At 45.0% G+C, this 16,170-nt stretch overlaps 1 protein-coding gene across 3 annotated transcripts in view; it reads right to left on the bottom strand.

Annotated features, from left to right (window-relative positions):
• Nucleotides 1-3,647: 3,647 nt before the first annotated feature.
• Nucleotides 3,648-16,170, bottom strand: part of LOC109876954 (von Willebrand factor A domain-containing protein 7-like) — a 15,577-nt gene continuing 3,054 nt past the window's right edge. Inside the window, exons 7-15 of one of the 3 annotated variants that reach the window (XM_031819314.1) lie at nucleotides 16,123-16,170; nucleotides 15,508-15,660; nucleotides 12,729-12,821; nucleotides 11,968-12,236; nucleotides 11,533-11,666; nucleotides 11,148-11,307; nucleotides 8,497-8,796; nucleotides 7,303-7,602; nucleotides 3,648-5,141 (exon numbers count right to left, since the gene is read on the bottom strand). The exon at nucleotides 16,123-16,170 is cut by the window's right edge and continues 85 nt beyond it. In XM_031819314.1, coding sequence (XP_031675174.1) covers nucleotides 4,740-5,141; nucleotides 7,303-7,602; nucleotides 8,497-8,796; nucleotides 11,148-11,307; nucleotides 11,533-11,666; nucleotides 11,968-12,236; nucleotides 12,729-12,821; nucleotides 15,508-15,660; nucleotides 16,123-16,170 — 1,859 coding nt within the window. In that variant the 3' untranslated portion in view covers nucleotides 3,648-4,739. The remainder of the gene's footprint in view (nucleotides 5,142-7,302; nucleotides 7,603-8,496; nucleotides 8,797-11,147; nucleotides 11,308-11,532; nucleotides 11,667-11,967; nucleotides 12,237-12,728; nucleotides 12,822-15,507; nucleotides 15,661-16,122) is intronic. The other 2 variants (XM_031819315.1, XM_031819316.1) reach the window with 2 other exon arrangements.

Below are 16,170 nucleotides of genomic sequence, written 5' to 3'. Positions count from 1 at the left end.
TAGAATGGATGTCTGTATCTAATCAGGGTCACCAGGGTCTAGCCCACGCATGTTAGTCTTGTTCATATATGGTGACAAATAAGATACAAGAAATCATGCCAAACAGAAAGTATTCAAACATTGAAAAACCCAGGTTGTATTATAAGAAAGCTCAAGAAATTGTGTTTTAACCCACATTTTATGTCGTGCTAGTCGGAACTAGGAAATTCTGAAATGTTCTAACTGGTTGCTGTTAATCACAGGCTGTGATCAACGAATTAGCAAGTCTCAAATGTCGGAGTTTCCTAGTTCCGACTGGCATGTGAATGTGGCATAACCCCTTTTTTTGGCACTAGTGTACTTCCATATATCTTTCACATTCAGTTTTGAAACTGGTACCAGGTTACCTTCTGATAAGGCTTATGGGTGTTTGTTTGTAGAGCAAAACAACAGAAATGTCTGAGAGTCTCACCGTTTGATGGTGGATCATATTAGTTTGTAGCAGTGGAGGCTCCTCAGTGAATTAAATACATTTTAAATTGTAAAACATTAAAAAATATGTATTTTTTAGATAAAACTATACTAAATATAATCACGTCACCAAATAATTGATTAACACACACTATATAGCAAATAAGGTCTACAGTAGCCTCGAGCAGTCTGTAGGGTTGCAAATGATGTAGCCAGAGGACAGCTTGTTTCCGTCCTCTGGGTACATTGACTTCAATACAAAACCTAGGAGGCTCATGGTTCTCACCCCCTACCATAGACTTACACAGTAATTATGACAACTTCCAGAGGACCTATCACTGCTCTTGCAGCATGTTGTCCACCCAATTAAAGGATCAGAGAATAAATCTAGTACTGAAAGCATAAACTACAGCTAGCTAGCACTGCAGTGCATAAAATGTTGTGTATAGTTGACTCAAAGAGAGAGAAAGACAGTAGTTGAACAGTTTTGAACAAATTAATTTATTCCAAAATGAAGGAGAAGCAAGAGATAAATAGAGAGTAATTTTTTTTCAGTTTCACTTGCAAATGCAGCAAGCTAGATTAGCCTACTGAATGGCAGATGCTATGTTAACTAGCTGGCTATGACTTTAACCCAACACTGGAACTCTTTCAAGTCAAGGTAAGATTTTGGTGTTACTAATGTATTTCCACCGAGGCCCGCCGGTATAATTCCTTACTGACTGTACATTGTAACATTACTGCATGATTGTAGCGATTTTACTAAAGTGTTAGTTATATTAGCTATGCTATGACATGACTTTAGTTAATATGGTGACAACGGTGTAGGCTGTGTGTAGCGTTTTGGCTTAAAAAGGTTTTTATTCGCATGGTTACATACAGCTGATGTGTTGTTCATTGAGGTCCACAAGCGAAGGGAAGAGGTGAGAGGAGGAGAGCGCATGGATGTGAGAAGGAATACAACATGGCTGCTATGAAAGTGAACTATGTGTTCAGGGGTGTATTCATTCAGCCGATTCTGTTGAAAAACGTTTCTTAAATGGAAGCAAATGGAACAAAACGGGGATAAATATACCTGAATTTGTCCAATAGAAAATATTGTTTGCAAATGTTGGACTAATGATAGGGAAAATGTTAGTATCATGTAAAGTCGTGGCCAAAAGTTTTGAGAATGACACAAAAATTAATTTTCTCAAAGTTTGCTGCTTCAAAGTCTTAAGATATTTTTGTCAGTTGTTGCTATGGAATACTGAAGTATAATTGCAAGCATTTCATAAGTGTCAACGGCTTTTATTGAGAATTACATGAAGTTGATGCAAAGAGTCAATATTTGCAGTGTTGACCCTTCTTTTTCAAGACCTCTGAAATCCATGCTGGCATGCTGTCAATTAACTTCTGGGCCACATCCTGACTGATGGCAGCCCATTCTTGCATAATCAATGCTTGGAGTTTGTCAGAATATGTGGGTTTTTGTTTGTCCACCTGCCTCTTGAGGATTGACCACAAGTTCTCAATGGGATTAAGGTCTGGGGAGTTTCCTGGCCATGGACTCAAAATATCGATGTTTTGTTCCCCGAGCCACTTAGTTATCACTTTTGCCTTATGGCAAGGTGCTCCATTATCCTGGAAAAGGCATTGTTCGTCACCAAACTGTTCCTGGATGGTTGGGAGAAGTTGCTCTCGGACGATGTGTTGGTACCATTCTTTATTCATAGCTGTGTTCTTAGGCAAAATTGTGAGTGAGCCCACTTCCTTGGCTGAGAAGCAACCCCACACATGAATGGTCTCAGGATGCTTTACTGTTGGCATGACACAGGTCTGATGGTAGGGCTCACCTTGTCTTCTCCGGACAAGCTTTATTCCGGATGGCCCAAACAATCGGAAAGGGGATTCATCAGAGAAAATGACTTTACCCCAGTCCTCAGCAGTCCAAACCCTGTACCTTTTGCAGAATATCAGTCTGTCCCTGATGTTTTTCCTGGAGAGAAGTGGCTTCTTTGCTGCCCTTCTTGACACCAGGCCATCCTCCAAAGGACATTCGGCTCACTGTGCGTGCAGATGCACTCTCACCTGCCTGCTGCAATTCCTGATCAAGCTCTGTACTGTTGGTGCCCCGATCCCGCAGCTGAATCAACTTTAGGAGATGCTCCCAGCACTTGCTGGACTTTCTTGGGTGCCCTGAAGTCTTCTTCACAACAATTGAACCGCTATTCTTGAAGTTATTGGTGATCTGATAAATGGTTGATTCAGGTACAATCTTACTGGCAGCAATATTCTTGCCTGTGAAGCCCTTTTTGTACAAAGCAATAATGACGGCACCTGTTTCCTTGCAGGTAACCATGGTTGACAGAGGAAGAACAATGATTCCAAACACCACCCCCCTTTTGAAGCTTCCGGTCTGTTATTCAAACTCAATCAGCATGACAGAGTGATCTCCAGCCTTGTCCTCGTCAACACTCACAATGTTTTTTGGGGATTCAGTTCATTTGCATGGCAAAGAGGGACTTTGCAATTAATTGCCATTCATCTGATCACTCTTCATAGCATTCTGGAGTATTTGCAAATTGCCGTCATACAAACTGAGGCATACAAACTGAGACTTTGTGAAAATTAATATTTGTGTCATTCTCAAAACTTTTGGCCACGGCCGTAGTAGCCTAAACCTATCGCTGTTACATGAACTGGGTGAATGAAATATGAATGACAGTTATCAAATATGTTGTAATAGAAATAAGGCCATCCTCATCTTAAACGGCATTGACCGCCACTGGTTTGTAGCCCAAACTGTTTGGACGCTACAAATGTTTTCGTGAGAAGACCGATTTTTGGGATGTTTGCTGGTCTGAAAAACACCCCTGTAGGTGTTACCTTCCACCACACATGAGGAATGGCGACATCGGCAGATTGAGAAGCAGACCATGCAAAAAAAAACATATCTTTAGTTTAAACAGATGGATTTTGATGGGGATTTCTTTATTATGCCAATGATGCTGCTGCTCCCTTGGGGTGGGATGTGTGCAGTCAAAGCATCATTTACTCTAAACTGTGTCCTAAACTGTGTCCTGAGCACTAAACTACTAGCCTAGTCAAGCAGACTGACCACTATCTAGTTTCACTGATAGGTGAAATCAGACCGGTTTCACATTGCTACTAAACTACCTCAGATTATTTGTCTTGTTATAATACAGAGTCAGTAGGAAAGCGGAGATGTTTTATTCATGACAGATGTAAACTAAAGACTTAGAAAACATCTTACAGTGCAAATAACACGTTGAGAAAGTGCCTAGAGAGAGAGAATACTGTTGGCAGTTTTTTACAAAAGGGACATTCATTTTCATTGTGGCTTTGGCCATGTTTCAGGCTGACTACATTGCAGACGCCTGCCAGAGTTCACACGTGGATCGGTGTTCAACATATCAGCTTTACACATCATATAGCAATCTGATGCATCATTTAGCATTAAGAGGCAGTGTCGGGAAGGCAGAGTTCACACGTGGATCGGTGTTCAACATATCAGCTTCACACATCACATAGCAATCTGATGCATCATTTAGCATTAAGAGGCAGTGTCGGGAAAGCAGAGTTCACACGTGGATCAGTGTTCAACATATCAGCTTTACACATCACATAGCAATCTGATGCATCATTTAGCATTAAGAGGCAGTGTCGGGAAGGCAGAGTTCACACGTGGATCGGTGTTCAACATATCAGCTTCACACATCACATAGCAATCTGTTGCATCATTTCGCCAACAATGATGTATCACGCAAAGCATTTGTTGATGCAATGCAATGTCTGCAATATGGTCGGCCTGGAACGTAACCGTTAGCATTAAGAGGCAGTGTCGGGAAGGCAGTCAACACATGAGCCTTACCCTATTACCATAACCAAGTGGGAAGGTGGCATTTACCACATAAGACAGAGGAAAATCCACTTGAACGCCCCTCCAACTAGTAATTACTAGTCTATCACCCATGAGCTACAACTTCTCCCAAATGCTGACCTCTGATGTCACCTGCTAAGGAAATTAACTCGATAACAGCATTTTCAGCAGTTAAATGCAACGAAACCTTATTAAAAGCAATCTATTTATCTATCAATCTAATCTAATATGGCTTTTGAAAACTATAATTAGTTGGCAAGCATGATGCCTGTACTTTGTGTTTATGGTTGTCGCCGCTGGTTGGCCATTAGCCAAATCAGTGTTTCCCAACAAGTTCTAAGCATGTGAATGCACTTCACAACGTTTAAATGACAGATTCCCACTTGGTTATGAATGCAGCATTAGATCAAATAAGTAGGTCTCTGAGGGATGTAGTGAAGAAGGCAGAGACCAGCAGACACACCAACAGTGGGAGGGACAGAGCGATGGAGGGCGGTCCCGCGTTGCGGACGATGGAAAACCGACAGGTGCCGACATTCATGGCTTTGTCCACCGCCTCCAGCTCCACTGTCAGAGAGCAGCACGAAGCGTTGAACGCTGCTGCAACAACCATCTGCTTCAGGTCCGTGTGGGTGAGGCTGCCTATGCCCTGGAGGTGTGTGAGGCTGGCGATGCCTGTGCCATTGACGCCGTCTGTCAGGTTGGCAGAGAGCTGCCAGAAGGCGGAGCTGCAGGCTGCTGGGTCAGCTGGGCAGTCGACCACCGAGACGCTGACCACCTCACACTGGGGAGGGGTGACATCTGTCACCTGCAATGGGGGGGGGGAGAGATTGAGTGATGAGGAGAAAGAGAGACTTGGGTTCTATAAGTCTAATTCTGGCCCAGAGGTTTGTTAGCACTTTCTCTGACCACCAGAGTACTTGTGAGGCTGAGCTTCAACACTCTTAAAGAGGAGCTGAACTAAAAAAAATACTTATTTGATTGAAAATGGCCTACAAGGCATCGCTATTAGTCAAATACATGTTTTATTAAACAATATATACATATTATTTAACTAGGTAAGTAAATTAAGAACAAATTATTATTTACAATGATGCCTTGTCCAGATATCTTTTGTTGACAATTTGCATAGAAAATAGATGCTTGCTACAGTGCGTTTCCACTGAAGGTCTTGTCAACAAAAAAAGCTGGACGGAATGACGTCACACCTACAACAACTTTTTTGCTAAAAACCTAGTGTTGGTTAAAATAATAAAGTAGTTGAGTTTATCCATTTAGGGAAATTGATGAATGAACTGCAGACAGCCTGTTTGCCCTCCCACCTATCTGGTTCATGTCTCAGGTAGCCTGCAAACGCCTGCATGGACAGAATGCAAGAATTTACTCATATCTGGCATATTCTAATAATTCTAATGTGCCAACGTGTCGCCACAGTCAGGGCCATGATGAAACTTGCACTCTAGTAAATCTGAAATGATTGGATGTTGAAACTTGTATCCAGCCAATCAGAAAATCAAGGCGAAGCAATTCAGGCATTCTGGAAAGTCAGGACAAGGATCCTGCTAAGAAACATTATTTTTTACAGTTGAAATATAGATTTAGTAAGCTGTTAGAATCACATGCCCTGCATTCCTTCACAATTATTATTCATCATTTATGTTTTTGTCAAATGAACCTGGATCAATAGAACTTGCCTATTGACTACAAAGTGTAAATAGGATCATTTTGGTCATAGAGTCGGTTTTGATCAAAACAGAGATGAGTAATTGAGGTCATGGCTTTTTACCTGAGGGTTGGGTTTTGATTTCAAATCTCTAGCCTACACGGGACCACTTCCAGGCACAGTCTAATCACAGTTGACACTAATTATACAGAGTACAGGTGCCAGTTGTGCTGCCGCACAATTATTTCACAGCCAATCGAACCATTAGCATGCAGAGCTTTGGAATTATTCTAAAACAATCTATTGTCACAAATTTTTATGTTGAAAGAATTCGTTTTTATTTTATTTTATTTTTTTAAATAAAAGGCTTGTAATTTTCTCCAACTCAAACATCTTCACATTCGTGAGCTACGGTTACCATCAAACAACTTTCATCAGAGATATGGATATATGATGATGCTTATGTCTCCGCCCTAACAATGAGATTCTTTGTCCACGAAACAGAACGGCGGGCTGTCCAGCACCTGCCTTTTACAGGTTCTGGTTCCTCCATTTATGTTCCGAGGTTGGACTTTAGCACACTAGCACGGTTAGCAGTGTGCTTAAGGTTAAGATATATTATTTTAAGAAGATAAATTGTAGAAATAGGAGGGGTTTATGACTTTGTGGCTGTGGTAACTTGTGACGACCAGGCACAACACCGATACAAAGTGTTTTTTCTCGAAGTTGCAGGGATGTCACATGTCCTACTTATAACAGTACACTCATAAACTAATCACTGTAAAACTTAGATTAGATCAAATAAGCCACATGTAGTAAATAAGCCATTACATTTTCTGTTAATCAAATTCAACACTTATTGACCTCCATACAAAAACTCCTCACTTGGTGAGTGAACAAAACAAAAACCGCCACCTGCCAGAGTAAACAGATTTTGGGACCAGTTATCCCTCTCTTCACCTCTTTCTCTTTGATTACGCTCAGCGCATGGGATTCTTGACCAAACACGTCACGCGGTTGCTAAGCAATTCGTCACCCAATGTACTGTGGCCTGTTTGGGACTGTGACTTGAGGGACAAACAACAATTGCTGTCAGGATACGATATAGCGAACATAACACACCCACATTGAACCACATCCCCAGGTGGCTCCTTAATTAGGGAGGACGGCTCATAGTAATGACGGGAACGGTATCAAACACGTGGTTTCTATGGTTTCCATGTGTTTGATAACATTCCATTCACTCAATTTCAGCCACTGTTATGAGCCGTCCTCCCCTCAACAGCCTCCTGTGATGCCAGGTTACCTTGGTGGTGTATAGACAGGTGCCGACATTCATGGCTTTGTCCACTGCCACCAGCTCCACTGTCAGAGAGCAGCACGAAGCGTTGAACGCTGCTGCAACAACCGTCTGCTTCAGGTCCGTGTGGGTGAGGCTGCCTGCTCCCTGGCGGTGTGTGAGGCTGGTGATGCCCGTGCCATTGACACCGTCGGTCAGGTTGGCAGAGAGCTGCCAGAAGGCGGAGTTGCAGAATGCTGGGTCAGCTGGGCAGTCGACCGATGAGACACTGACCACCTCACACTGGGGAGGGGTGACATCTGTCACCTGCAATGGGGGGGAGAGATTAAGTGATGAGGAGAAAGAGAGACTTGGGTTCTATAAGTCTAATTGTGGCCCAGAGATTTAAAAAGCTAAATAAAGAATAAAAAAGCTGGACGGAATGACGTCACACCTACAACAACTTTTTTGCTAAAAACCTAGTGTTGGTTAAAATAATAAAGTAGTTGAGTTTATCCATTTAGGGAAATTGATGAATGAACTGCAGACAGCCTGTTTGCCCTCCCACCTATCTGGTTCATGTCTCAGGTAGCCTGCAAACGCCTGCATGGACAGAATGCAAGAATTTACTCATATCTGGCATATTCTAATAATTCTAATGTGCCAACGTGTCGCCACAGTCAGGGCCATGATGAAACTTGCACTCTAGTAAATCTGAAATAATTGGATGTTGAAACTTGTATCCAGCCAATCAGAAAAGCAAGGCGAAGCAATTCAGGCATTCTGGAAAGTCAGGACAAGGATCCTGCAAAGACACATTATTTTTTACAGTTGAAATATAGATTTAGTAAGCTGTTAGAATCACATGCCCTGCATTCCTTCACAATTATTATTCATCATTTATGTTTTTGTCAAATGAACCTGGATCAATAGAACTTGCCTATTGACTACAAAGTGTAAATAGGATCATTTTGCTTAAGGTTAAGATACAACGGCGGGCTGTCAAGCACCTGCCTGTTACAGGTTCTGGTTCCTCCATTTATGTTTCGAGGTTGGACTTTAGCACACTAGCACGGTTAGCAGTGTGCTTAAGGTGAAGATATATTATTTTAAGAAGATAAATTGTAGAAATGGGCGGGATTTAGGACTTTGTGGCTGTGGTAACTTGTGACGACCAAGCACAACTCCTCCCCTCACCAGCCTCCTGTGATGCCAAGTTACCTTGGTGGTGTATAGACAGGTGCCGACATTCATGGCTTTGTCCACTGCCACCAGCTCCACTGTCAGAGAGCAGCACGAAGCGTTGAACGCTGCTGCAACAACTGTCTGCTTCAGGTCCGTGTGGGTGAGGCTGCCTACGCCCTGGCGGTGTGTGAGGCTGGTGATGCCTGTGCCATTGACGCCGTCTGTCAGGTTGGCAGAGAGCTGCCAGAAGGCAGAGTTGCAGAATGCTGGGTCAGCTGGGCAGTCGACCGATGAGACACTGACCACCTCACACTGGGGAGGGGTGAAATCTGTCACCTGCAGAAAAGAGAGAGAGAGAGTGAGTAATCATGGTGAAGAGGGAGAAGAGATGAGGAAAGGAGGCTATTTAGAAGTGGACGGGCCCATACAGTGGAGACGGGCCCATACAGTGGAGACGGGCCCATACGGTGGAGACGAGCCCATATAGTGGAGGCGGGCCCATACAGTGGAGACGGGCCCATATAGTGGAGACGGGCCCATACGGTGGAGACGGGCCCATACGGTGGAGACGGGCCCATCAGTGGAGACGGGCCCATACAGTGGAGACGGGCCCATACAGTGGAGACGGGCCCATCAGTGGAGACGGGCCCATACAGTGGAGACGGGCCCATACAGTGGAGACAGGCCCATACAGTGGAGATGGTCCATACAGTGGAGACGGGCCCATACAGTGGAGACGGGCCCATATGGTGGAGACGGGCCCATACGGTGGAGACGGGCCCATACGGTGGAGACGGGCCCATACGGTGGAGACGGGCCCATACGGTGGAGACGGGCCCATACAGTGGAGACAGGCCCATACAGTGGAGACGGGCCCATCAGTGGAGACGGGCCCATACAGTGGAGACGGGCCCATACAGTGGAGACAGGCCCATACAGTGGAGACAGGCCCATACAGTGGAGACGGGCCCATACGGTGGAGACGGGCCCATACGGTGGAGACGGGCCCATACAGTGGAGACGGGCCCATACAGTGGAGACGGGCCCATCAGTGGAGACGGGCCCATACAGTGGAGACGGGCCCATACAGTGGAGACAGGCCCATACAGTGGAGATAGGCCCATACAGTGGAGACGGGCCCATACGGTGGAGACGGGCCCATACGGTGGAGACGGGCCCATACAGTGGAGACGGGCCCATACAGTGGAGACGGGCCCATCAGTGGAGACGGGCCCATACAGTGGAGACGGGCCCATACAGTGGAGACAGGCCCATACAGTGGAGATGGCCCATATAGTGGAGACGGGCCCATACAGTGGAGACGGGCCCATACGGTGGAGACGGGCCCATACGGTGGAGACGGGCCCATACGGTGGAGACGGGCCCATACAGTGGAGACGGGCCCATACAGTGGAGACGAGCCCATACAGTGGAGACGAGCCCATACAGTGGAGACGGGCCCATATAGTGGAGACGGGCCCATACAGTGGAGACGAGCCCATATAGTGGAGACGGTTCCATATAGTGGAGACGGGCCCATACAGTGGAGACGGCCCATATAGTGGAGACGGGCCCATATAGTGGAGACGGCCCATATAGTGGAGACGGGCCCATATAGTGGAGACGGGCCCATATAGTGGAGATGGCCCATAGAGTGGAGATGGCCCATAGAGTGGAGATGGCCCATATAGTGGAGACGAGCCCATATAGTGGAGACGGTTCCATATAGTGGAGACGGGCCCATACAGTGGAGACGGGCCCATATGGTGGAGACGGGCCCATACGGTGGAGACGGGCCCATATGGTGGAGACGGGCCCATACGGTGGAGACGGGCCCATAGAGTGGAGATGGCCCATAGAGTGGAGATGGCCCATAGAGTGGAGATGTCCCATATAGTGGAGACGGTTCCATATAGTGGAGACGGGCCCATACAGTGGAGACGGGCCCATATGGTGGAGACGGGCCCATACGGTGGAGACGGGCCCATATGGTGGAGACGGGCCCATACGGTGGAGACGGGCCCATAGAGTGGAGATGGCCCATAGAGTGGAGATGGCCCATAGAGTGGAGATGTCCCATATAGTGGAGACGGGCCCATATAGTGGAGACGGACCTTATAGGCCTGTCAGCTCTCTAGTGTATCTTTATATATCCACATTCTAGCATATCTAATAAATCTATTAGATTTGAGAACAGCCTTATTTCGTTGGGGCATGTACTCTACAAGGTGTTGAAAGCGTTCCACAGAGATGCTGGCCCATGTTGACTCCAATGCTTCCCACAGTTGTGTCAAGTTGGCTGGATGTCCTTTGGGTGGTGGACCATTCTTGATACACATGGGAAACTGTTGAGCGTAAAAAACCCAGCAGCATTGCAGTTTTTGACACAAACCAATGCGCCTGACACCTACTACCATAACCCACTCATAGGCACTTAAATATTTTGTCTCCACCCTCTGAACGACACACATACACAATCCATGTCTCAATTGTCTCAAGGCTTATGAGTCCTTCTAACCTGTCTCCTCCCCTTCATCTACACTGATTGAAGTAGATTTAACAAGTGACATCAATAAGGGATCATAGCTTTCCCCTTGATTCATCTGCTCAGTCTATATCATGGAAATAGCAGGTGTTCTTAATGTTTTTTACACTCAGTGTAGATATATCTACATATCTGAGGTTACCTTGGTGACGACAGAGAGGCGCAGGACGGCGTAGTTGGAGTCGGACGCCCCGGGGGCCACAGCCTCGATGGTCAGGGTGACGTCTGTTCCTGAGGGGGTGTTGGCGGGCACCGTGATGGTCAGTTCACCGGTGGCGTTTCCTCCGGTAGTCACAGCGATGCTGATAAGTTAGCAGCAGCAATGGGTTAGCATTAAGTGTCAATGCAAGTGATGCCAAGAGAGGACAATAATTAATCATGTTGAGTCAGATAACCTGGTCCCAGATCTGTTTGTGCCTAAATTGCTTCTACGACCAATGTGTCACGCAACAATGACCACAGAAATGGGAAAGACCATACAAACAGATCTGGGACCAGTCTCAGGATATTCCAGCCCTGATCCCTACCTGCCAGGGACGTTCATTTTGAAGTCTCGGTCATTTCTGGCACTGATTTTGTAGCTGCCTCCAGTGGCGTCGGTCATGACGGTGAAGGGAAGGGTGAAGGTTTTACCAGGCTCCATGCTTCTGTCCACCACGGCCTGAGAAGACAAGAACAACAAGATCTGTTGAGTAGTTGTTGTGAGGTCCACTTTTTTAAATGTGCAGTTTGTTTGTTGGCTCATTTACAGAGACACATTTCTGTGCTTAGAAAGTCCATGTTGTAATTTGTAAGTAGGCCCACAGTCCTACATGTTTAGGGAGTAAAAGTCAGTCACGTTTTCCTTTCTGATATGGTCTATAAATGTCTATGACCATGGTTTTTATCTAACACTATCCCAACATGCAGTATAGACTCCTTCACCATTTACAAATAAAAGGCGTTTTTCAATGTAAACTTACCTTGATGGTAACCTTGGAGACGGACATCTGAGTGGTGGACTGTCTCTGGAACACGGTGGAGGAGACCACATCTGTCCCGTTCAACAGCACCACAAACTCCCCCGCAGGGACCTTGGTTACCGTAACTAGGAAGTCTCCGTTGCCCATGTCTTCCAAGGTACCGCCTACGACCTCTAACCCTGACACGGTCACCAAGGCAACGTTGGCCACCTTGACAGAGGCTGGGCCCTTTCTGCCCAACACGGATACCAACAGCATGGCAGGCATACCTGGGAGAAGGAGAGAAGAGAGGAGGAATGGAGGGAAAGAGAGGGAGAGAGAGAGAGGAGGACGAGTGTAGGGGCAGGGAGAAAAAAAGAGGGAGAGAGAGAAGAGATACTTTTTTTTAAGGGTGTGGCTATGTAACTGTTCTAGGTTCAGATCAATTATTACAAATTACAATTAACTGCTTTTTATGACTTTGATGAAGTAGGCTTTATAAATGAACAGAATGCATTGTTTTGACCCACACAACATCAAAGAGGGCCAGCCTACTTTCTGATAGAGAATGCAGCGATGCAAAACCTCTCGCCAGTGATAAAAACGATGTGCGCAATGATCATAATGATCGCAAAGATCAAGCCTCTAATGGCTTTAATGAAGTGGCAGCTGCATTCATGTAGATGATGTCGCCATGATGTCGCCTTAGTAAAATTGTGATTGACAGATTACCTGCTTGATATGGTAATGGTGATGATTAAGATGATGTTGTAGTGTTTTACCTGCTTTTGGACGGCCAGAGATGAGGGCGTATCCTGGGTGAGGTCCCTCGAAGGTCTCCACAAAGTCATAAATGAAGGCAATGGTACTCTGACCTGGACACACACACACACACACACACACACACACACACACACACACACACACACACAGACACACACACACACACACACACACACACACACACACACACACACACACACACACACACACACACACACACACACACACACACACAAACACACACTCAGTCAGGGCCGGATTCTCTCCCTTCTCTTATGGCTCTAACAGACCTGGGGTGAAATACTTTTTGACATATTTGTACATGATTTAAAATAGTTACGGTTAGGGTTAGGTAATGAGTTAGCTAAAAGGGTTAAGGTAAGGGGAAGCGTTAGCTAACATGCTAAGTAGTTGCAAAGTTGCTAATTAGCTCAAATTGTTCTGGTGAGTTATGAACAAGCAACCTTTGGGATGCGAGACGATTGCGTAATACACCCACCCATCCACCACGACCAAACATCCCTCCTCCTTTTGTTTTTACATTAAGAAACCTTCTGTCTGATGTAACTATACCAAACATAGCATACAGTTGAAGTCTGAAGTTTACATACACTTAGGTTGGAGTCACTAAAACTTGTTTTTCAACCACTCCACACATTTCTTGTTAACAATCTATAGTTTTGGCAAGTTGGTTAGGACATCTACTTTGTGCATGATACAAAGTCATTTTTCCAACAATTGTTTACAGACAGATTTTTTCACTTATAATTCACTGTATCACAATTCCAGTGGGTCAGAAGTTGACATACACTAAGTTGACTGTGCCTTTAAACAGCTTGGAAAATTCCAGAAAAATATGTCATGGCTTTAGAAGCTTCTGATAGGCTAACTGACATCATTTGAGTCATTTGGAGGTGTACCTGTGGATGTATTTCAAAGCCTACCTTCAAACTCAGTGCCTCTTTGCTTGACATTATGGGAAAATCAAAAGAAATCAGCCAAGACCTCAGAAAACAATTCTAGACATCCACAAGTCTGGTTCATTATTGGGAGCAATTTCCAAACGCCTGAAGGTACCAAGTTAATCTATACAAACAATAGTACGCAAGTATAAACACCATGGGACCACGCAGCTGCTCAGGAGGGAGGCACTTTCTGTCATCTAGAGATAAACGTACTTTGGTGCGAAAAGTGCAAATCAATCCCAGAACAACAGTAAAGGACCTTGTGAAGATGCTGGAGGAAACAGGTACAAAAGTACCTATATCCACAGTAAAACGAGTCCTATATCGATATAACCTGAAAGGCCGCTCAGCAAGGAAGAAGCCACTGCTCAAAAACCGCCATAAAAAAGCCAGACTATGGTCTTGGGCTTGTAGTAGATTGTTTCACAGGTGGCAGACAATGTGAGAAGGCTTGTGAACTATATTTCCATTGTATCTGAGAGGAGGAGGAGGGACATTTATGATGAAATGAGAGGTATATAAACCTTTGTACATGATATTATGACCAGAGCTCTCATAAATAAACATTCCTGACTATTGTAGCTGGGCCTCCGTCTGATTCATTACAACCAGTTTCCTACAAATTCTGGGTATCAGGCTGAGTAATCAATTCAAATTGGGTTTATGAACACTGAGAAATTACTTCTCTTGACATTACCTCAATTACCTCGACTGACCTTTACCCCTGAAAATTGACTCGGAACCAGTTTTTTTCTAGCTTTTTATAATTTACTTTTTAACACTGAATGGTTGGTTAAGGGCTCATGAGTAAGCATTTTACAGTAAGGTCTACCTACACCTGTTGTAAACTCAGCAAAAATAAAAGGTCCCCAGACCAACTCCAAATCGATCCCGCTCCAGAGTACAGGCCTCGGTGTAATGGTCATTCCTTTGACGATAGACGTGAATCCGACCATCATACCTGGTGAGACAAAACCGTGACTCATCAGTGAAGAGCACTTTTTGCCAGTCCTCAGTCTGGTCCAGCGACGATGGGTTTGTGCCCATAGGCGACGTTGCTGACGGTGATGTGATGTCTGGTGAGGACCTGCCTTACAACATACCTACAAGCCCTCAGTCCATTCTCTCTCAGCCTATTACGAACAGTCTGAGCACTGATGGAGGGATTGTGCATTCCTGGTGTAACTCGGGCAGTTGTTGTTGCCATCCTGTTTCTGCAGGTGTGATGTTCGGATGTACCGATCCTGTGCAGGTGTTGTTACACGTGGTCTGACACTGCAATGACGATCAGCTGTCCGCCCTGTCTCCCTGTCGCGCTGTCTTAGGCGTCTCACAGTACGGGCATTGCAATTTATTGCCCTGGCCACATCTGCAGTCCTAAGGCACGTTCGCACAGATGAGCAGGGACCGTGGGCATCTTTCTTCTGAGTCAGTTGAAAGGCCTCTGTAGTGTCCTATATTTTCATAACTGTGACCTTAATTGCCTACCGTCTGTAAGCTGTTAGTGTCTTAACGACCGTTCCACAGGTGCATGTTCATTAATTGTTTATGGTTCATTGAACAAGCATGGTAAACAGTGCTTAAACCCTTTACAATGAATATCTGTGAAGTTATTTTGATTTTTACGAATTATCTTTGAAAGACAGGGTCCTGAATGTTTTTAATTTTTAGTTTATTTGGGGCATGTGACACATTTGAATGGATTATTTAAACCCAGGTCTGGGCTCTGTGTGTATCCAGGATACAATCTAGTGTTGAGCGTGAGCATAACACACATATTTAATAGAACAGACGTATCTCTATGGTAACTCACCAGTGACCTTCAGTGTGTAGGGCTGGTTGGAGTTCATGCTGATTTCCCATAATCCTGTCTGTTTGTTGGAGGCCAGACGGACCCGGAAGAGGTTGCCCACCGTCTGGACAGTCCCCAGTTCCCCGTTGACCTCATTCTGTTTCTGGGTCACACCTGTAGGGGCAAGGAGGGTGACAGTCAAATAGGATGACAGTCAAACATACTGTCAATGGGATATACCTGGTTCATGATACCTTGTTGAAATGTGCTTTGTGCCTTAAAAACATTAAGATCGCTACATACTCAAACACGCAAAACAGGTCAACTGTAACCCTTAAGGAGGGAAAACTAACCTTAGATCAGTGTCTAGGGGAAATGTCATCCTATTCAGTTAGAAAACTGATATTAGATCAGTGTCTAGGGGAAATGTCATCCTATTCAGTTAGGTGAACCTTTACCTGAAAACTGATATTAGATCAGTGTCTAGGGGAAATGTCATCCTATTCAGTTAGGTGCATCTTTACCTGAAAACTGATATTAGATCAGTGTCTAGGGGAAATGTCATCCTATTCAGTTAGGTGAACCTTTACCTGAAAACTGATATTAGATCAGTGTGTAGGTGTTGGAGGTTCCCACCTGCAGGGTTCTTCAGGGTGAAGGTGAGGGACTTTCCAGTGATGTAGA

Source organism: Oncorhynchus kisutch, unplaced genomic scaffold, assembly GCF_002021735.2.
Source record: "Oncorhynchus kisutch isolate 150728-3 unplaced genomic scaffold, Okis_V2 scaffold2037, whole genome shotgun sequence".
In the NCBI taxonomy this organism is placed as follows: Eukaryota; Metazoa; Chordata; class Actinopteri; order Salmoniformes; family Salmonidae; genus Oncorhynchus; species Oncorhynchus kisutch.
Note: the sequence above shows the minus strand (reverse complement) of the source record. Positions and strands in the feature narration are given on the sequence as shown.